This window comes from Anguilla anguilla, chromosome 11, assembly GCF_013347855.1.
Source record: "Anguilla anguilla isolate fAngAng1 chromosome 11, fAngAng1.pri, whole genome shotgun sequence".
Lineage (NCBI taxonomy): Eukaryota > Metazoa > Chordata > Actinopteri > Anguilliformes > Anguillidae > Anguilla > Anguilla anguilla.
In genome coordinates, this window is record NC_049211.1 from 4,357,374 (window position 1) to 4,379,784 (window position 22,411).

General features: G+C 39.7%; 1 protein-coding gene across 2 annotated transcripts in view; it reads right to left on the reverse strand.

Annotated features, from left to right (window-relative positions):
* Positions 1 to 524: 524 nt before the first annotated feature.
* slc6a8 (solute carrier family 6 member 8) overlaps positions 525 to 22,411 on the reverse strand; it is a 94,511-nt gene continuing 72,624 nt past the window's right edge. The window contains exons 5-13 of one of the 2 annotated variants that reach the window (XM_035383535.1): positions 19,701 to 19,835; positions 18,963 to 19,066; positions 17,702 to 17,826; positions 9,893 to 10,005; positions 9,070 to 9,207; positions 8,429 to 8,531; positions 7,742 to 7,842; positions 7,106 to 7,276; positions 525 to 5,974 (exon numbers count right to left, since the gene is read on the reverse strand). In XM_035383535.1, coding sequence (XP_035239426.1) covers positions 5,834 to 5,974; positions 7,106 to 7,276; positions 7,742 to 7,842; positions 8,429 to 8,531; positions 9,070 to 9,207; positions 9,893 to 10,005; positions 17,702 to 17,826; positions 18,963 to 19,066; positions 19,701 to 19,835 — 1,131 coding nt within the window. In that variant the 3' untranslated portion in view covers positions 525 to 5,833. The remainder of the gene's footprint in view (positions 5,975 to 7,105; positions 7,277 to 7,741; positions 7,843 to 8,428; positions 8,532 to 9,069; positions 9,208 to 9,892; positions 10,006 to 17,701; positions 17,827 to 18,962; positions 19,067 to 19,700; positions 19,836 to 22,411) is intronic. The other variant, XM_035383536.1, reaches the window with a different exon arrangement.

Consider the following 22,411-nt stretch of genomic DNA (forward strand, 5'->3'; position numbering starts at 1 on the left):
CCTAGGATGTTGCTTTCTTTAATAATATCTTGTGGACACGGGTAACTTGAATCCTTGCTTGTAAATACTGGCTTGTATTGGTCTCCATGCGTCCTGGTGTCATTCTGTTCGAAATACATAATGCCTTGTGTAATAGTTCTTATAAATGCATTTAAAAATGTTTTGGAATGTATTTCTAAAAAAAAGTTTTTTTTAAGGAGGGGTACCACATAAACAAGATAAACCATTGCAAGTGCAGAAAATGTTCACATCCACAATGTAGGACAAATATTTAACCACTTGAAGAGTAGGTTTTATGTTTTTTCAAAATTTGAAGTAGGTGTTTTGTAACTTTGATTGTGACATCAGCATTAGAATGTTCGGCTAAAAACAATCTAATCACATACGTGTGATGTTACACCTTAAAGGGCTAAGACTACATGTGAGAACTGTGATTGAGGGGGAAGGGGGGGGGGGGTTGTGAGGTGAGTGACAGGATTGATTATTGAGGGGCACACCACACACACACTGGACAGGACAGGCAGTTATTGTTTGAGAGTCTTTATTGCCATTTGTTACTCTGATCTGAATGGATTTTCAGCACACAGACACAGTGGTGGTTAAGCATGAAGCCCTTGGTGTCATCAACGGAATCGTAGCTATCACTGTTACTCTTAAACACTAATCCAAATTGCTTGAATGGAAGACATCTCACAAGGTAGAAGTATTGATGCACAATGATGAGTTAATTGTGTGTTAAGTATGAGGTCAACAGTGTTAATGTGTCTTTTCTCAACAGTATCCTCTTCCCCCCCAAGTGCTTTGGCTGTTGGACGTACACCTGTTTTAGATTTACTGTATCAGTGTAGATTTTCACACAACGCAACCAACCTCATATTATTTTAATTTTTTTACCTCCCAGGCAATGGAACTGTCAATAGTATTCATGTTTCAGAATTCAACTGACTGAGCGATTATTATTATAACTGTGTTTGATACAGTGCCTTGCATAGTTTATTTTATGTATTTTTTTTTTTTTACTAAATTTTGAATATACATGCAGTGTTTTGCTTAAGTTTATGAATAATTAATTTATGTGGAACTATATCATAAGCACATTACTCTGGAATTACATGAGGGGAAACAAAGAAATTCACTGTTGATTCTATATAGTAGAGGCTTTGTCTTCTGCAGTAGCATTAACCAATAAGAACAATCAATTAAAATAATTGCCATGCAGAAACCATTAGTGGAAGAACACAACTAAATCTAGCTAAAATAAGCTCCAAAACCATAAACTATGCACACATCAAAAATCTCCGTAAATATTTTGTATTTATAACATATATTGCAAAACCTTTCATTCATGAGTGAAAAATCAGTAACATTTCAGAACTTTCAAAAGCTTTAAAATAATCATTTACAATTTCTGTTTCGATCAAACTCAGTTTTGTCTCATCTGTGAACACATTATTGATCATATACCACATCAGTTTTAAAATGTAAATAACTGTGTTATAAAGTATATTTCTTGTTTTAACCTGATTGGACCAAGCCTTTGTAGGAAAGACATACTGTTGAGAAATTTTTTGCCAGTACTCCACAAAATGACACAATACATATGCTTTTTGTTATGTACATTACAATTTTATATATATATATATATTTAACATAATAAAAATATCCTGTTATTCATACACCTGCTGACCGACCCAGGCTATTATGCGATTGGACTACAAGGGCAATGTATGTAAAAATATACACAGTAAAAAATGAACATGAAGCCTAGCTGCAATGTGTAAAAACAGCAAATATTTTTAACACTTTTTTTTTGTTTTTGTAAAACTTGTCTCACAATGGTTATTAGGGTTCATAATCAAACTTATGAATGGCACTTAAGTTGTGAATTTCACGACTACAACAACAATGAAGGCTGCCCTAAGTTACTGTGAGGGAATGTACGCGTTGCCCTTTCTCTTAAACAACAAAGGACCCACAATTTCAAAATCACTAAATGTCAAAGCCATTTTACTTTTATTACTTCTGACATAACATAGGGAAGAATATCCTTCAGAAATGTAAAAATTTCTGTCACGTGTTTAACCCTGTAGATTACAGACTGTAAAGCATCTTTTCATGATAAATAATTTTAAAAAAGCTCTGGGTGGTGTGAGGCAATCTTGATTACAGATTAATAATCTAATATCCATAAAATATTAGCACTTGTTATTTGAAAGAATTCCAAGGTTTTTAGTGTGCTGTTAATTCAATCTTCCCTTCTTAAGATACTGCCTTGCAACGCAATGCATGGTGCATTTCCTTATTTTCATCAAAATAACACTGCAGCTTTCACAATAGAACACACAGACATTTATATATAATATATATGTGTATAATTGAAATAAAAGCCATCACAAAATAAATCTCTGATTTATTTTACAAATAAAAGTAAAAGAAATGTCATATTCTAACACAGTTTTAAAAGTGCTAGCGCAATTATCTTACAACAATGTGCAAATGTAGTTTGTAGCATTATGTTATTAAGATCTAGTACATTCTAACTGTATTTTTTTTCTCCACTACGTTACAATGAGAGATGACTGTTTTCTATGTCACTGTGAATGGCAGAATTCCCACAGGCTATATTTAGGTATTCAGGTATTCTGGTAAAAGTTTTTGGCCATTCATTGTTTGACAAATGGGTTCCATTTAAGACAAAACAACAAAAAGGCAAAGTTCGGTATCTACCGCCCATGGTTGATGCAAAATAATCTAGAATGTTCTGTTAAAGAAAAATCTATGGACCCACAATGGACCCTGTGTTAGGGACAGAACCATTTCTACAGTGTTCATCAATCAGGCCAAATCACTGCCCCAGGACAGTGCGGTCGGCTGTGACTGTCCCCTTCAAAGTACCTTAAGCTTATCTAGGCCAGGGATCTCAAACTCAAATCCTGGAGGGACGCTGCGTCCGCTGGTTTCCGTTGTGTTCCGGCACTTGTAACGCAAGCGCTTCGTTTAAGCCCTTGATTGGCTAAAGACTCCCGCACACCTTGTTTCCAAGGCTTAAATCGGCTGTCGATTGCGGCCCTCCAGGACTGGAGTTTTTGAGACCCCTGATCTAGCCCGACTACACGGCCTAACTTTCCCTGGACGTTTACTCTTTTTTAGGACCGAAAATATCTGTCCGTGTTGATACCTAAATTACTAAAAAACAAAATGTCCGCTTTGGCTGTGCTCGTTCTATAGACCATATGTAAATAAACAAATAGCCTAGTGTTACATTTGTAATGCCCACGTGTTTCCGTCCTCTTTTTTCATAAGGTCACCCTAATTTCCAAAAGTCGGCGCCTGTCTACTTCGTGTATTTACGCACGAGTATTTATTTATTTATTTATCTATTCATCTGAGGACTGAAAAACCTGGGATTATGCATTACAAGATCGTTCCCGTGGGAAATGGAAATTGGGTAAAGACAGAAGCATGCGTGCGGCTAACAGGTCAACTAATTTCTTATGCATTTCCCATTGGGGGTAGATGAGAGAAGTTAAAACAAATCAGACAGGCACACGTTTAATCCAGTGCACTCTTTCATGAAACTTCTTTTTTCTTTCATTCTCAGTTCAGGACCACCGCCTTAAACTCCAGAACTTGCTTGTTTTCAAAATAGATTTTATTTTTTATTTTTAAACTCCCATATTTGTTTGCAATACACTGGAGAGGCTAAACGAGGCAGCTAAAGTATATATATCGTTTTTATGGCAACAAAATACCCTTCTCTGGTATAGATTTATATAGCAGAGATGGAATGTTCCATTTGGCACACGAAAGTAACCGTCATTATGTCTACAAGAGCGTTAAGGTTTGTCGTATTCAAAGACAAACAATATTCAAATATATTCATCAAAAGAAGTGTCTGCAACAGAATTTTTTTTTTGGCAACTGAAATATCGTCGGTTTGAGATCCGACAAAAGCCAGCAGATACTGCAGCAAATTACATTACTGTACGCCTCCAAAGGATGATGTAAATCAAGGAAGGCTGTATCTCAAACAAAATGGCTCATGATTAGTTCACTACATTATCCATACTATTTCTTCTTTTGTATTGGCTCGTAAAAGTAATAGCACGCTGATGAGCCATCCACTTACTCCAGTACATAGCCTTTGACGGAGTAGTAATATTGATTGTGATAAACAAAATGTAAGTTATTATTGTAATGTTTGTGCTGGGTGCTACTGGGTATAGAAAAAAATCCAGCTGGACTTTGATTTGAATGGATGATGGTAATCCTTCACTGTTAAATCCAGTGTGTTTTGGAAAATAGACTTTGCCTGAGTGTCAACTGCCACACTTTGCCATTCAGTTCTGTGTAGCTTGAATTTTATATCATCATTGCTGCTGATTTATATTTACATCAGCGATATATATATATATAACTAATGAAGACCTGATGCACGTGGTGGAAAACAATGTATATTCATGTTTACTGAATGGCAGCTATTCAACTCCTCAAAACTCCTCAATATGGTTTATGTAATATGCAATATTTGTTTTTTTTTTGTATTTCATTGAAAAGCATGTGGGCCTGTGAATATTATTTAGAGTTTCTTTGAATGATAAATGGTATGTCTAAATCCATAAAAAATCACCCCATGCCAACATTCATTGTTTATGGTTCCGACTGGACACTCTCACAAGTGTCTTTTTCCATCTGTTCAGTGTGACGTCAATAAGTTTTTGCACTGAATTTTGGTTGTATACCATAACCGGATTGTGTTAGCAGGATCATATCAGATTGTTTCAGATCATATCGTCCAAAAATGAGTGATATTGCCAAACATGGAACCATTGTCTCAAGAATCAAACCCATATCCTAATTGTGGTGAGGCCTGAGGTTTACACTGCTAATCGTAACTTATTGACACACCGATCGCTCAACTGATGCAAGTCAATACCTGCACACAGACACGCGTACAGTACATACGCACGATTGATTTTGAAATTGATTTTGAAATCGCACAGATTTGCTGCAAAGATGTCGACAAGTCACTGAAAGCACTAATGGAGCTGCATATATACTTTAAAAAAAATTTTATGAAAAAGGAGTGTAATTCTTCAAAACTATGCCAACAGAACTGATCTTGAAAAGCAGTGCATCATGGGGTATTATTATGCGCCGATAGTAAAAATACAACTTTTTTAAAATTAGGTAGTTGAAAGTTATTTTTTGTCCTTTAAAAAGTTGTGAGCAGCATGCTAATGTGTGACTGCGCCAGCCTGCGCTGCGGTAGCCTGTGGGAATTCTGCGGTGACCTAGTTCGGCTCCGGTCGGACGAAGAGGCGGAGCCACCGAGCGAACAACGGCCGACTCGAGGCGTGGCGTGGCCTTCCGCCTCCCGAGACAAGCTGGCGGGGCGCCGGGGGGGGGGGGCGCTCAGCAGGAGGTCGAGGTGTAGGGCGCTAAGTGGGGGAGTCGTTACTCTAGTTTCATCACGGGGGGAGTACAAGGGCATCTGCTGCCATTAGCTGGATTCCTTTTTCTAGCATCAGCACCAAGAGAACCATTTCGTTTCCATTTTTATTATTTAAAAATTAAAAAAAATTTTTTTTTTTAATTTGATGGATACCATGGTGTTGATCTTTACATGACATTTCAAACGGTACCACACACTAATTGTTCATTTACAAGGATGTGCTGTTTGTGACTGTAGAGATGGACAGGCCCACAGCACAGAGAAGGCCGTGAGATGAAAATGGGAACGGGGGGGGGGGGGTTAGGCCCCAGGGCTCAGCCAGCTTGTTTCGGGGGGGGGGAGGGGCGGACACCCCGAGTCTCCTGCAGACCGTCGTGCCTACATAACGCTCTCGAAGATGATGACCTTGTTCTCTTCGGTCCCCGGGGTGAGGGAGGTCAGACTCTTGACGTCGGCATCGGGGGCCATGTACTCCAGGTGATGAGCACCCCACACCGGCTTGGTCAGGTGGGCCCAGCGCTGTGGGGGGAGAAACGAGAAAAAAAAAAAAGGGCCTGGAATCACACCACGTTACCACCCGAACCGGCGAACGCACCACGCTCATCAACACATGAATAATTCACCATGGCTTCAAGGATCAAAGCTTTAGATGGAATGCATGGGGGAAAAAAACATTGCATTATACTTCCTGTAAGAGCAGTACTACAAAAAAAAAAACTAGTAAAAAATTTATGACAACATACTTATAACAGTTCTGATAACCCAGTTACTTATACTACTAGTTTTATGTAGTACAACATATGGATTTGGAACAGTGCAATCCCATTAGGGTTTCTCTTAAAAGCTAAGCACTGTTTTCCCTATAGCAGATCCCCATTGTTTTCTGTGACAGGTGCAGGCCAGAGCAAGTCTACATACTCACCCGAACACTACTTAATACACACACATCTGTTCACACGATTGTACAGAATTGTTAAGCTGTATATAGAATTGTTTTCAATGAAAATGTTTCCTAAATGTAAAATGAATGTGTATCAATCTAACATGCCTGTGTGAACTAGTGGGCCACCGTGTCTCTTCTGTGACCATGAGAATTGTTGTCAGGGACCTTCCATTTGAGGGAAGGAGGTTGTCAGTATGTTCTTACAATGATCATTTCTGTTCTGAGAGGTTTTGTCCTTCTCTTTGAGTAGCAAAGAGAAGATCAATATTTTACATTACAGGCATTTATCCAGCTCTCTCTATTTTTACACAGTAACCATTTATACAGCTGGATATCTACTGAAGCAGTGCAGGTTAAGAGCCTTGCTCAAGGGTATGATGCAACCTTTAGGCTACAACTGCAGGTCCAGAACAATACACTATAATGCTTAGAGTTGGCTCCAGGAATTTTGTGGCCCTAAACCAGAAGTAACCGGAGGTCAACCGATAACAGACTGGGATGGTAGATGGATGGTGTCTGATTGGCTGATGAAGCACATAAAGGTGTGTCTGATTGGCTGATGAAGTGCACAATTCGTCTCTGATTGGCTGATGAAGTACATAAATGTGTTTCTGATTGGCTGATGAAGAACAATAATGTGTGTCTGATTGGCTGATGAAGCACAGTAATGTGCATCTGATTGGCTGATGAGGGAGGAGTTTACAGACCTCTTTGAAGGTCCCCTTGGCCCTGAACAGCTTGTAGACCAGGCTGACGGGGATACATAGCATGGAAGACAGAGCCATGCACCAGCCAATCACCTCGCCCCACCACGGGTACACATACTCGTTGTTGTATGTCAGAGGCTTGTAGTTCATAAGGTGAAACAGGAAGATGCCCTTTGGAAAGAAACAGGAAAAAAAAAAAACATTCAGTTTCCTTGAAACCACAAAGGAAACCTATAAAAATTTAAATCGTAACCTATTTTTCAGAGACAAAATCAGCATTGACAACTGACATTTTAGCGTCAACTGAAACAAACGAATCAATAGTCTTTCTATTCATTTGAATGTTAACAACAAATAAGAAAAACGAAGAATTCTTATTTGTTATATAAGGCCAAACCGGTGTTTGTGGTGAACACCTATATCAAATGGGAGACTAATGTGCAATATCCTATCAAATAAAAATCGTGGACCAAAATGGCTCAAAGCTTCATTACAGCAGTCAATGTCCTCCTAGTTGAATGGGACAAATTTTATTATTTTTTTAAATTTAAAGATCAAAAGCTTAAGCTTAAAGTTGGAAACGAGCCCGGCGAAGAAGACGTCAGGAGTGACACGCGTGGTGCCAGCGCGGCTCACCATGCACACGCATGGAGTGATAAAGGACCAGCACCACTTCATCCAGGGGAATGGCCTGTAGCCGATCATGCGAGCAATGTCATCCATGAATCTGTCAGCACCTGGAGAAAGATGGCCAGAGAGTCATTGGAGTGACCGCCACCAGGCACGGCCTCAGTCACAGTCAACAGCGCATCAACGCACGCCAGTCCTTATCAGTCGATCCGTGAAGGCGTACGGAGCCCGAAGCTAGCACGTTGTAAGGATGGATGGTTAAGTCTATGCAGAGCTTGAGGATGTTTAAGATCAAAGATCATGTTGATATTCTGTTTGATAGCTCAATGATGGGTCTATTGAAAGACTGTAGTATTTTTTTTTTATTGTGTTTTTATGGTGTTCGGAAGGATTTTTTTATTGAGTGGCAATTGCTTCGTGTTTCATAAACTAGACAGGTGTGATAAAGTACAAAGCCATTTTAAATCGAATTTCAATGTCTTATGGGGCCCTACGGTTTGCCTATTGCTGTTTATGAGACAACGAAGAACCTACTATGATTTAAATGCAACTTATTAAATTATGACTGCGTAAAACGACGTTTGCAATAAAGTCATTTACCGCCGTGATTTGGCTGCTAGGGGGAGGGGAACGTCAGAGTTAGAAGAGATGATAAAATGATAAAATAAAAAATAAAAAAAGAAGTTCACGCACCATAAACCCAGGAAATCACCATGCACTCCCAGAACGTCTGCCAGAGGAGGGTCATACCACTGGCCGAATAGTAGTCAAAGAGTTGGAAGACGTACATCCCACCCTGGGAAAACACAATGGTACGGTCCAATATACTCCAGTCCATTTAATGAAAGCATGGTCAGTAACTGGGCCTCATTCATAAAATGGCCTCAATGGTCTTTGTCAGTCCCAGTTATTTTTTTATAAATAACTAAATATAAATAACAACATGGGAAATTATCTTAAAATTATGTTTAAGTTTAAATCCATAAATCCATTTATAAATGAGGCCGCTGGTCACAAAGAGTGGTCAGAATGAACAGCTACCTAAAAACTTTGATAGAAATATACACAAGGGTGTATAAGCATGGTATAAGCAGGTTTCACAGCATGCAAAGAAAATATGTTACCCTCCAAACAGAAGACAGTTTAGTTATGAGAGGCAAAGTATATTTGCTAAACAACGTAGTGTTTAATTTATGGAGATGTTTTGACCTATTTTTGCATTGTGCTGTGTCTTTGAACCATACACGTCTTTTTGTCACCGTACAACAAACACCAGAAAAACCAATCAATCATTCAGTCTTTAGAAAAATTCGTCCACGAAAAAGAAATCTCACCTGCGTAACCATGGAAATATCAATAATGAAGCACATTGAACAGCAGATCGCCACGGCGATTTCACGCCTATAGCGCATGTAATACTTTCCAGGAAAAAGATCCAGGATCCCTGTTACAAAACCTTCGACCCCAACGAACTGAGGATGAGGAGGGAGAGGAGAGAGAGAAGTTAAAACCGACATCCGGCTGCAAGCCTTCTAAAGAGCGGGAGAGGAGGGCGACATTTTAATGGAACCGATAACAAGGAGGACCACAGTGGAAATAACAACAAATATTGTGTCTTTCCTCGATAATTTAACTATGCATATGGTATATTGTTGCCTAAGGGGCTACCAACCCTATGAATATTTTTTTTAATATGTCAGATAAAATCAATCAATCATCCATCCCATCCCATCCCATCCATTATCTAACCAGCCTATCCTGGTCAGGGCCATGGGGCAATCACTGAGTCAATCAATCAATCAATCAATCAATCAATCAATCAATCAATCAATCAATCAATCAATCAATCAATCAATCAATCAATCAATCAATCAATCAATCAATCATCCATCCATCCATCCCATCCCATTCATTATCTAACCAGCTTATCCTGGTCAGGGCCATGGGGCAATCACTGAGTCAATCAATCAATCAATCAATCAATCAATCAATCAATCATCCATCCATCCATCCCATCCCATCCATTATCTAAGCAGCTTATCCTGGTCAGGGCCATGGGGCAATCACTGAGTCAGTCAATCAATCAATCAATCGATCAATCAATCAATCAATCAACATAAAAAACGAAAGAGGGTGTTGGGCGTGGCGGTCCGGTACCTGACTGTCGAGCCCCAGGAGGAGGAGCATGAAGAAGAAGAGAGCTGCCCAGAGGGGCGCGACGGGCATCATCGACACGGCTTTGGGGTAGGCGATGAACGCCAAGCCGGGTCCTGCGGAGGAGAGAGCCGAGGGTGAGAGAGGCGCCAGCGTCGCAGCCTGGCCGGGGGGGTGTAAGGGGGGGGGGGGGGGGAGGGGGGGGGAGGGGGAGGGCGGAGGGCGGAGGGCGGGGTGTGTGTACGGTGTGAGGGGGGGGGGGGGGGGGGGGTCCTGGACACAGACACACACAGACACACATACGCACTGCACAGATAGAGACAGAGAGTGAGAGAGAGAGAGCGCGAGAGAGAGTGAGAAAGAACGATAGAGAGAGAGAGAGAGAGAGAGAGACACAGGGGAAGCACCAGAGGCGCCTATCGTGCGGAAGCGGAGGTGACAGGCGACGGGGGGCTGTGCGCTTTTTTATTTTTATTTTTTAATGTTCTTTTCTTTTCGTTTCCCTCCCTTCGCTCGTTTTTTTTTTCTTTTTTTTGGTGACTGATGTAAATCTGTGCATCTCACCCACACAGGAGTCAGGCAGGTTAGTCAGTTATTGTTAAGGGCTTGTGTGACCTGTCCCTGTACATCGGTGAGCTACTGGGTAGGTGTGTGTGTGTGTGTGTGTGTGTGTTTGTGTGTTTGTGTGTGTGTGTGTGTGTGGGCAGTGCTGGAATTTCAAAATGTGTGCCCACTTGGCTGCTAACTTGTTATTGTTTGTATTTTCAGTCTGTAAAGTAAATCAGGCAATGACGCCCAGACTATTGTCAGTTATTGAGTAGCACCGAATTTCAACAAATGGAACCATCTGGGGTTTCCAAGATACAAAAAGTTAAAAAAAAAAAAAAAAATTATTGAATCAACTGAATGACACAACATAATCCTACCCCTATTGTAGGCTGTTATGGTTCGCTCTCGAAAGTAGTCTGAGGAAGACCAAGTTCAAACTGTGCTAGCTTAAATTTATCAAACTGATATTCTCCATTTTGGCAGGAGAAGAGAGATTATCGTATTTTAACTTTCTCAACTCAATCCGAACTTGAATTTTGAGAACTTGAGATATTAGCAACAGTTAAATTTGAAACAGGCACAAGGTTCAATTTCATGTTTCAATACTTTCGCACGGATGGAAAAAATCCAACACCTAAATGTGTCCTCTATCTATGGCTTACAAAAATGCCTTTTTTTGTTAAACTACAATTACCTTTGAACATACAGTACTACTTTGTCACTAAATTATATGCTTGGTGATCTCTGGAAAGAACTAAATATCAAAAAACGTATCAGTTTTTTTTTCACTCACTGATCTGTTTTTTTATTTTTTATTTTTATTTATTTTTTACTCACTGAACAGTGAAGCCAGAGTTTGGACAATAGAGATGAACAGTTCAGATGTAATTAATGAGTTTACTGCCAGAGTAGTTTAAGGCTAATTACTGCAAAGTTCAAACTTAAATTCAAATTCAAATAAAACAAAAAAAAAGGTATGTACAAAAAAAAACTCCCAGAAATTCATAACTGTTTAATCTACTATAACAACCTAAATGCTTCACAGTTTCACCAAGAAGGTATATGAGAGAGAGAACACCCAAAAGATTTATTATCGGTGACCTTTGTTATGGAAGCAGAGACCATTCCCAAATCAGCAAAGATAGTCTACTGCTTACAGGCATAGGAAGGTTAATTTAGTATGGGGGATGTCAGAATTTTGAGTGAGGAGGTTTTTAAGTTAAAAGTAAGTAAAGCAAGATGAAATAAAAAAAACTTGGCAGAAATCGCTCTACTTAACACACAAATCAAAGATAGGCCTTTGAAAGAGGAAAACAGCGAGACCGCACAGGCATTTAGAAAATTAATGTGCATACTCTTTCCTCATCATAACCAGCTCAGGTATGCCAAACCGGTCTGAAACCGGGTCCGAGGATTTAAAATGTTCAGTATCTGTGAGGTATCTCTGCAGCGTGCATGCAATATTAGTACGCGAGTTAGTTCTATGTATTATTGTTTTAAAAAAAATATATATATATATATTCTTGGTGGTTTAGTACCGTTAGACTTTTCAGTTTGAGTCTGAGTCTGCTCCTGATCCTAAATTCTTGCCCATGTATATATTTGTGAAGGCCTGTCCGCTGATCTCTTTGTGGGTCCATAGATGCAGGGTTCTCGGGCTGTATTAAAGGTGTGAATGCCATCATTAGGTAACAGAGGTTTACCTGCTGCAGTAGTCTGCTCCAGGACCCCTCTTGCAAGCGAGATGTGCACATCTCAAGAGGCAAAATTCCTGGTTAAATAATCCTTAAATTAATATTTAAATAAATTAAAAATATAGATATATAGAGATATTAAATAAAATGAATAGATATGAATCACAAGTCAGGTATAAAATAGGACTGAAGAACATAAAAACCCTGTTAAAAGGATAAACAACTGTATGAAGTCACAGGGGGACTTTTTTTTGGCATTGACTCTGAAAGGAAAAATAAAAGGCTGTCTACTTAAATAATACAAAATAAATTTTGCCTTAAACAATGCTACTGTTATATAAAAAAGTTTTAAAAATGTATTTTAAAAAAAAAACAATAGTCTGTTAAAGTAGAATAGTTGTAGAAGCCTACAAAAAATGAAATAAAATAAATGACCAGACCTAATTTTTTTGATTTCACTGTTCCACTACATTCAAACATGCACACACCACACACACACACACACACAGACACACAACTGAACACCCATGTAATCTTCAAGTATTTCAAAACAAACACATACCTTGTATACAACTAAGCCTTACACATAAGCACACTACTCAAACACACACAGATATACACACCTGCGCACACACACACACACACACATAAGTGTGCATGAACGCACACACTTGCATGCGCTGGCTCATGCAGATGCACAAACACCACTCACACACTCACACCCACCCACACACGCAGACACACCCGCACACACAAACACACACACGTGTACATACACACAACCATCAATTCCCCCACATAATCATTTTGAGCACAGTGCAATTTGTAAAAAAATATATGTGCTGCATATGTTCAATCCCAATAATAAAAACTAATTTTTAAAAAATGAACACATTTCAATGATTTCTGGAAACGGTCTGTGTCTGTATGACTGAGCAATCTGTCCCAAAACTCCAATCTTGCAAATCTGCTCGACGCGATTTTTGTTTTTTTCCTGGCACCAGCCACTGAAATGCTACCAAACGTAAACAATAGGATTCAGATGAATCAAGTGATAATAATTCTCACATAAGCGACAATGCATAAATGTAATCTTCCCTCCAGGTCTGACTGGCCTCGACACACAGTGATGTTATTTATTTTTCTGTCATGCTTTATCCCTGATGGCACTGCGTTTCCCTGTCGCCTGTATCCAATATCCAATTTTATACTGCTTTATAATGGTTTGTCATTTTATAATGCCTTTTATGCTCTAAAGAATATCTGAAACGGTCTGTTATCAATTGTTTTTACACTATGAAGCGTCTTGGCGACAGTGCCTCTGTCTAAAGTGATATGCATAAGTAAAATGAAATTGAACTGAACTGAAATGTGTCCAATAACACATAGTCTATTGCTCTGAGCCTGTCAGACAATCAAATCAATTAACTAAAACAAACTATTGGAATCAAACTGATATTTCTGATATCTGCTTCAAGCGATCCTCAGAATTTTTGCACATGAAAAATATTCCATAAGATACCATAATATTTGAGAAATTAATACATAATATAATATAATATAATATAATATAATATAATATAATATAATATAATATAATATAACATAATATAATATATCACTATTACATCCTTCATTTATAGCCACAGATGAAATCATGGGGCTTCATTTGTAATGCAAGGTGTCATACAAACTCATATAAATTCATATAAACGATTAACATACAAACCACCACTCACTCATTAATACAACCTGGATGCTAAAACATACAGGACTCCTCTTTTACATTTGTTTAGCAGAATTAGTTGTGAAAATAGGGATGACTGACGTGTTATTGAGATGACAGAACTGGATTAACTTCATACTAGTCTGGGCAATAGCAAATTAATTCATTTACTAATTTTTACATCCAAAATGATTTCCTCCCAATTTGAAATAGCCAATCAAATCTCTCAGGCCTGTCTCATTGCCATGGCACCATCCATCAACAGACAAATGCTCTCCTACAGAGCATGTGCAGCCGTTTGCTGCTCCTTTAAACATCCTGTGATCTACCAGCTGAGCACATCCACCGCATCAAGAGAGCAAGTTTCGTGCAAGGCTGGTGCAGGCAGATTGCAGGCCTTTATACTGGCCATGGGAGTTGCTCTTACGCAATGAAACAAGGAACACCCTGCAGACTGAAGCCCTGCTTCCATGAGATAATGCCAGACCTGGGGCCAAATGGGTATTTGTTTAGGATTCAAATCCTTTTCTGTGCTCCGTTGATCTTGCCTGGTGAAACTGAGCCTGTCAATCAGACCAGAAGGTGGGGTTTGCAGCTTCTGAGAGGACTTCATAGGTTCCAATACACCAGACAAGCTCAGTCAAGCATTGTGTTTAAAATCCAAAACAAATGTGTATTTGACCCAGGTCTGGTTATTGCTACGCCCACTGATTGGTTGCCACGTGAGGCTGCTGACACCAGGACAGTCCGGATTGGTTACCAGGTCATAAGATCTACACTGAAGACCACCGCAGGATGGACTGGACAAGTTCCCTTAAAATTATTCTTATGCACTGACTGCAGCTCCCAGTTAACATAAAACCAGAAACAAATAATTTCAATAGACTAATTTGAAATGAGACATCCAATACTCCCATTACAATCAACACAAAAGAATACAAACCTTGCAAGAGGAAAGGATACTAATGTATGAACTATTATATTATTGTAATCTGAAAAATATATATTTGAAAAATTTGCATCAAATTCAGGCTGTGATAAAATCCCTACACACATATATGCATGCTTTTTCTATGGCCGTACATCTATCAACAGCATGAAGGAATGTTTTTAAAAATAGCCAGGATTCAATCATCATTTGTCCAAAACTCAAATTCACAGAAAAAAATGCAAAAAAAATATATTAGTTATTTATCCTTAAAAATGTCATTAATTTTGGTGACTGCCACTTTGTGAAGAAAACCCATTAAAATTATAAGTCATAATGAATGACAGATACTAATGACATTCAGGCCTATGACTTAAATTTGTTCCCCACTGAGATGCATCCTTAAAATCTAGAAGCTAATTTCCTAATGTCCTTGAGGCCCCACTCACAGAAATACTCAAAATGCTGTGTTCAGCATTCAGCAGGAACACTACGTGTGTATTTCACTGAATCAATGAATGAAAATAATGGAAAATACAAACAATAACAGTTCGGCTACAGACGTATCATGATGTGTGTCATTAAAATTTCAGAATCATGTCAGAAACACTAAGCATGGATTATATATCCAATGTGAGTTTTCAGTGTGAATTACTGCCTCCCCTCTATGTTTGAAATTAACTTAAATATAAAAGTTGTGGTTTAAAAACAGATGTGCATTTGTTTGTGAACACATCGTACATGTGCTTGGGGAAAAGGTGTAACAGGTAGGGTAAGTGGATGGAGTATTAAACAGGGACCTCAAACAAAGTCAAACATTAGCTCAAAACAACATGCTCATTCCAGCCTCATGCAAATGTTTACCAAAGAGTTCTAGAGATATAAACTATTGATTATAGAATGATATTTAAATATAAACTGTCTCTGAAGTAGATCTCTTTATATTATCAGTTTAGCGAAGGCAAGGTTTAATGCGAATAGTTAAATGCTGGATATTTGCCTGAAGAATTCTCTTTTACTGATGAAGTAAGATGAGTGGCCAATTGTGTCGCTGCCTTTCAAGTACCTTTTAATAACTTTGGCACTCTTGTGTAAACAGCAAAATTTGAAACACAGCTGGCGTTAGGGTTTAGAAGTAACCTGCCAAAACAACCAAAACTACACGAAGACAAACGCACACAATTCTGTTTGCATAGCCAACTGAAATACCAGTGGATGCAAACCAAGATCAAACTATCAGTTACGTTTTTTTTCCTTTTTTTTTACGAAATATTACAAATTACTCATAAATGCTGTATCTACTTTGTGTCAGGATATATATAATTTTATTTGAGATGTGTGAAAGATCTCATTGATTCTCATGCAAGAAAACTCCTTTCGATCATGCAATTCATTAGGTGCAGGCCTATGATGCATGCTACCAGACATTCTTTCTACAAATAAAATACTTGTAAGGTAGAAGTACTTCACGTCAACATTCCAAGTCCACTACAGACATTTAGATATTTTAGCATATTCTATATAAGTTCTGGTTAATATTTAAATTTTCATGCTTTCACCACCACGAGCACCCCCACCCAATTCTCTCTCTCTTACTCTCGCTCGCTCTCGCTCTCTCGCTCTCTTGCTCTCTCTCTCTCTCTCTCTCTCTCTCGCTCTCTCTCTCTCTCTCTCTCTCTCTCGCTCTCTCACACACACACACACACACACACACAAACACACAGACAGACAAACAAACAAACACATACATACATACACACACACACACCAAACACACATAAACACACAAACACACACACACACTTTCCATATATGCTCATTTACAGTTGAAAACAGAAAAGCATCACAAATTCTTCAACGTTCTCTCCATTACATTTTGAGCCGTGAAATTTCCTGAATTTTTATGCAAGCACAAAAACAAGTCTGATACTGATATATATATATATACAGTATATCAGGGTAATTTCACAGGTATGACCTTCTGACACATGCACACATTCAATCGTTCAACCAATACTATTACAGTAAAGTGATCATATCAACCTTACTAAAAGCAAATGATTAAAAGCAGCGACAATACTAAGAACAATTATAAAAACAAACGTGTAGATGTACACAATTTAAAAAAAAACAACATTGTCTCTTGATCATCAAAAAGCTAAATCATGCAGTTCAATCAATTTCACTGAGGACAGCTCTTAGGTCTGAAATACTAAAATAGAATATTATTACAATGCAACATATTGACATATTGAAAAGCATGTTTACTCAAAATACACTCATCTCGGGCAGCCACTGCAATGCATTTTGATCTCAAGCGAACTGCTAGATCGCTCTGTGGCAAACATCCAGCTATTTTTATGGCTTCCTATTCCTCCAGTGCATGTGATGGCTAATGGGCTACGCTCAGCATCGGACAGACACAGCTTAAATGAGCGCATGGATATGGACCAGGTACAACAAAATTTCGTCTGAATTATTTAAGAGAAACATCTCTGCTCTGAGTTCGGGGCTATTGGGTTCTAGTCAATCAGAAAATAACAATGTAAGAATTTCTTCAGAAGATTACAGCTAGCTGTAATTAACGTGATGGAAAAAGCTGATCTGTTTGCATTTTATACGGACTGTGCGTCATATATTACACAATCGTTTGTGTTCATTAGGACAAGTAGCGTCCTGATCTTGTAAATAATTGATCAGCTACTTCAGGGTCCTCAGTCTGACCATAAATGCTTTATCTGTCCACCTTGATTTTTTAAGTTATTCCAACGTAATGGGGACATTTCCCGGATAACACATGTGACACTGATAACCTAGGGTGGAGATGTGTGATACATTCGCCACTCCAAGATACCCTCACTACAGACAATAGGCCTGGGGTTTATTTGTAGCGGGGGAGGTGCTCGTCCAATTACCTGATTCGGCCACTTTGGAGATGTCCACCCCTTGCTCCGATGCCATGAACCCCAAAATAGCGAAGACCACGAAACCAGCGAAGAAGCTGGTGCCGCTGTTGATCATAGCTAGCATAAACGCATCCCTACGGAGAGACAGCGTTAAAACAACGTGAGCGACGAATCGATGGGACAGAGCAGGAGACACAACGACCTGGGTTCCATCAACATCTGACCTCAGATTCAACTTAACAATTTAAAATAAATAAATAAATAAATAAATAAATAAATAAATAAATAAATAAATAAATAAAACCACAGCGAGAATTCACAGAGCTCAATGTGACACAATTGCAGCTTGGATTATGCTAGTTGTCGGTTTGCAGGGACGGATTGCTGATTTTTTTTTTGTGTGTGTCCTCTATTCGCCCTTCCTGTTCTAGGGATGGGGTTGGGGTATTAAAATCAATAAACTGTTAACAAAAAAAAAACCTACAAATGAATGCTAGGTATAGTTTTTTCTTTGCAAACAAATCATACGACTGCTGGACTTTCCCAACTCCAACATACTGCAATGTGAATTGTGAAACTGTCTAGCGTTTGGTTCCAAGTTAAATGTTCAGTTAACCAAGAGTAATATGCATGACAGTGCTGGCCTGAGTTGTTGAATGTAAAAGTAACTTTGATGTGTTTCTTTCCCAGCTGAAAAATCCAGTTAAGACCAGCTGGGATTCCAAGATGGTTTAAGATGTATTTTTGACACTTCTAGCTGCTCACAGCTGATCTGCTACTGGTCATAACTGGTCTGTGGCTGCTCAAAGCTGATTATAGCTGGTAGAGTAACCTGGTGGCCAAACTTGTGGACTAGCTGACCATGGGCTACTCAGCTGGTGAACAGCTCATCAACCAGGAAACAAAGTCAGCCAGAAGTGATGAAAACACATCTTAAACCAGCTTGACTGGCTTCAGCTGGGTTAAACTGGAATTTTCAGCAGGGTTGCAAATCCTCATTTTTCCAACAACTTCTGTCAAGACAACGGTTTTCAACTGTACTGGCATGGTTTCGATTGGGAGAACAATGAAGTGACTGCCAGCTCACACCCCCCATCCCCAAGTTGGTTCGTGACACGCAGTACAACGAACACATCACAGATTCCCCACTAGTCTGCGCAGTGTAAGTCAATATTTTTCTATGGACAATCATCTGGACATAACACTATTTATAATTTCCTGATGTGCAAACAGACATTGATTGACAGGTGTTACTGAGTGCGGTACCTACTTATAGCAATCATTGTTGAATCTGTTATAGCTGCCAAGCGCAGTGAGGGCGCCAAGACCAATGGCGTATGAGAAGAAAATCTGTGTGCCGGCATCAATCCACACCTAGCACAAAGAGAACAGCATCAGCATATTAACCTTCTGAGTGCTTCCATTTAGTGATACAAAATACAACTGTAAATTGTCTTGAATGACAAAAACGTGTTACTGTGAAAATATTTTCTCAAAAATATTAATTTATGTTATTTGTATTGAATGTACCTTGTAGTGCAGGTTTCAGTATAGTACAATATATGGTTGTGGTGATTAAGATCAGAAACACATGTCCCCTACAGGGGACAAAAATGAATTTCTGGGTCTTAGGTGGTTAACATATAAACACAAACATAAAGGTTACACGCTAACGGAAATCATAGATTCAGCTGTACTGCTTGCAGAGCTATGGGAATAACCGCACCCTACCAAGTGGCTGTGTGCCTTACGTTAAGCACCAGACCAATCAGGACAATGTACACATCTGTGACACGTTAAACACATCCGATATTTATTTCTCCAACGCAGCTGATGGCAAACTTTTCGCTGATTGAAAGTGCTGGCGAGCTGACGAGCTTGGGCTCGTTACACAAAGTGTAAGGGGAGCAGCAGGCCACTGCCAGCCAGGCTCATCAGTCTGAACAGGCAGTGCCCCAGTCCGAGCTCCTGACGCCACATCAGCAGCGTGCCGTTCGGGCAAACCTACCTGAGCCTCGCCGAGCTTCGACCAATCGGGCTTAATGTAGTACATGATCCCATCATAGGCCCCGGGCAGAGTGACGCCCCTCACTAACAGGATAATCAGCACCACGTAGGGGAAGGTGGCGGTGAAGTACACAATCTGGATAGGGTGGGGTGGGGGGAGGGGGGCAGGGATGGTGGGGGGGGGGTGACAGAGGGAGACAGAGGGATTAAATCTCTCAATCCACTGCAATGGTTAGGTGTTTGTGTGTGTGTGTGTATGTGTATATATATGTGTGTGTGTGTGTGTGTGTGTGTGCACGAGTGTGTGTGTGTGTGTATGTGTGTGTGTGTGTGTGCAAGAGTGTGTGTGTGTGTGTGTGAGGTGCGTATATGTGTGTGCGTGTGTGTGTACGTGTCAGTATCAGTGTGAGAGTGTATGGACAGCATACACACAGTATATCACTTACACAACATATATCACTTAACATAACTCTGTTACGCAGAACACAGTTTAGCTGCAAAAATCTGCAAAAAGACGAGAGTTTGTACACAAACACGTGCAAACACACGCATTACCCCATTTAACACAAGGGCTGTATTCAGGCAAGTCACATACTGAGCACCATCATATTCAACTTTATTTATTCATCAAGTCTTTGTTACGCTTGCGATAATCTGACAGGCACTGATAAGGACTAAAATGGAAGTCCCAATCTAATCTACAGAGCATTTCAAAGCATTGAACTTTGCACTTTTGTAATCTGGTCCACAAAGATAACAACACGGAATGACTTAAGCTTGATTGCTAGATTTTATATTTACCTAATTTACTTGACTTCACTCTCTCTCTCTCTACATTTTAATAGGACAATGCCTCCTCAACATAGACAGAAATTTCGCCCTGGATAAACCTAGGCCACCGATTTTCTTTTTCCACGTCCGTTAATTGGAAAGCAAAAAAAAAAAAAAAAAAAAAAAAAAGCCTCATTACTCTGGTTTCCTCTCATCATTCACACCTCCTAGCGTGACACGAGCAAAGTCATGCCCCGGCAGCGTTGTCATATCCTGTGATCCTCAGAAGGAGTCTCCGCCTCCCGTAACCTCATCCACCTGCCTTTACAAGCCTCCCGTTCGCACTTTAAGACCCGCTTTCCTCTGCAATCGTTCTGCCGTCCTGCACCTGCGTGACTGCAAGCTCAGGGTTGTAACCAGGTAGCTGTTTCGTAGGTGACTTAGTTAATGCACCCGTCTTAACTACTGCTTGTATTTTTTCCACGGACTGCGTTGTTGCTGTTCTCGTTTGTGTCAATCAGTTTAACCTTCAGGGTCCAAGCTGAACTATGCGGTTGTTCCCTGCACTTGGAACGGTACTTCTCTCTAGGGGTTTTCGTCATACTTGTTCCTGGTTATGGTTATACACTTTGTTGTACGTCGCTCTGGATAAGAGCGTCTGCCAAATGCCTGTAATGTAATGTAATGTAATGTAATATATGCGTCTTCCCCACCCTGTCGTCTAGCCTTGATTATGCTCACAGTGGTGTTAAAAGAGAGAGATTACATTACATTGCATTACATTACATTACAGGCATTTGGCAGACGCTCTTATCCAGAGCAACGTACAACAAAGTGTATAACCACAACCAGGGACAAGTGTGTCGAAAAACCCTAGAGATAAGTACCGTTCCAAGTGCAGGGAACAACCGCATAGTTCAGCTCGGACCCTGAAGGATAAACTGATTAATACCAACACAAACGGGATTACACTAGGGAACTAGACGGGAAGAACATAAATCAAACTAAAAGGTCATCTTTTTTTTTTTGTTTTGTTTAAAACGCCCAACACCACACATATTGCGCGCCGATATTATTATAGGACGATGAAGCTTTCTGAGGACGAATGGAGACACCTAGTGCTCTGTTTTCGCAAATGCCGTTTCATCAAAATGGTGGTAATATGTGTAGACATTTTAAAAAATCACGGCTGATAATGTCTTGATTTTTGTACTAGACTGAGTATGTCCTCAGGCAATAACTGACGTAAGCCCAATAAGCATTTTTTGGGGGGGGGGGGGACTACGCGTGGATATTACGGTGACCTTTCTCCAGTTGCATTCATGGTATCATGTGCTCTGTAGTATCTGCAGTTGGAACAAGCGTTTGGACACAAAGTGCAGGTTGTAGCTGATCCGTTATTTAGCTCAATTTGTTATGAAACGGGGGGGGGGGGGGGGAGCTATTTCGGGGGGCGGTTGACGGTATCCCCCAAATTGATTGACGGCTACGGAGTGACGCATTCTGGTCTTTGAAGCCAAGCTCTCACATGCCAATCTTGAGGGGGACACATGACACATTCAGAGGAAAAAAAAAAATGTAAGTGGAGACAGCCTCAAGTATTTTTTCACCAACATATAAAGTAACAGTTCATGAATCACTTATATATTTCCTCACAACTGTCAACAAAACATCACTTTATAAAATAAAAAAAACCAACAGGGACAGGGTGGGCACCGACCATCAAAATCAATAAGTAAATAAAAACAAAATACATATAATGCGATAGAACTACATCTAATGGAGCATGAGAAAGGCAGTGTAGCATGAAATTAAATCTCAACCGAGTACAGAGGAATCCGGAGATGAAATATCACGCTCGCCCCCCTCCCTCGAATATTTATGACTTTCTCCCCCAACGCACAGACACCAGCTACGATTCATTACAATTAACCACAATTA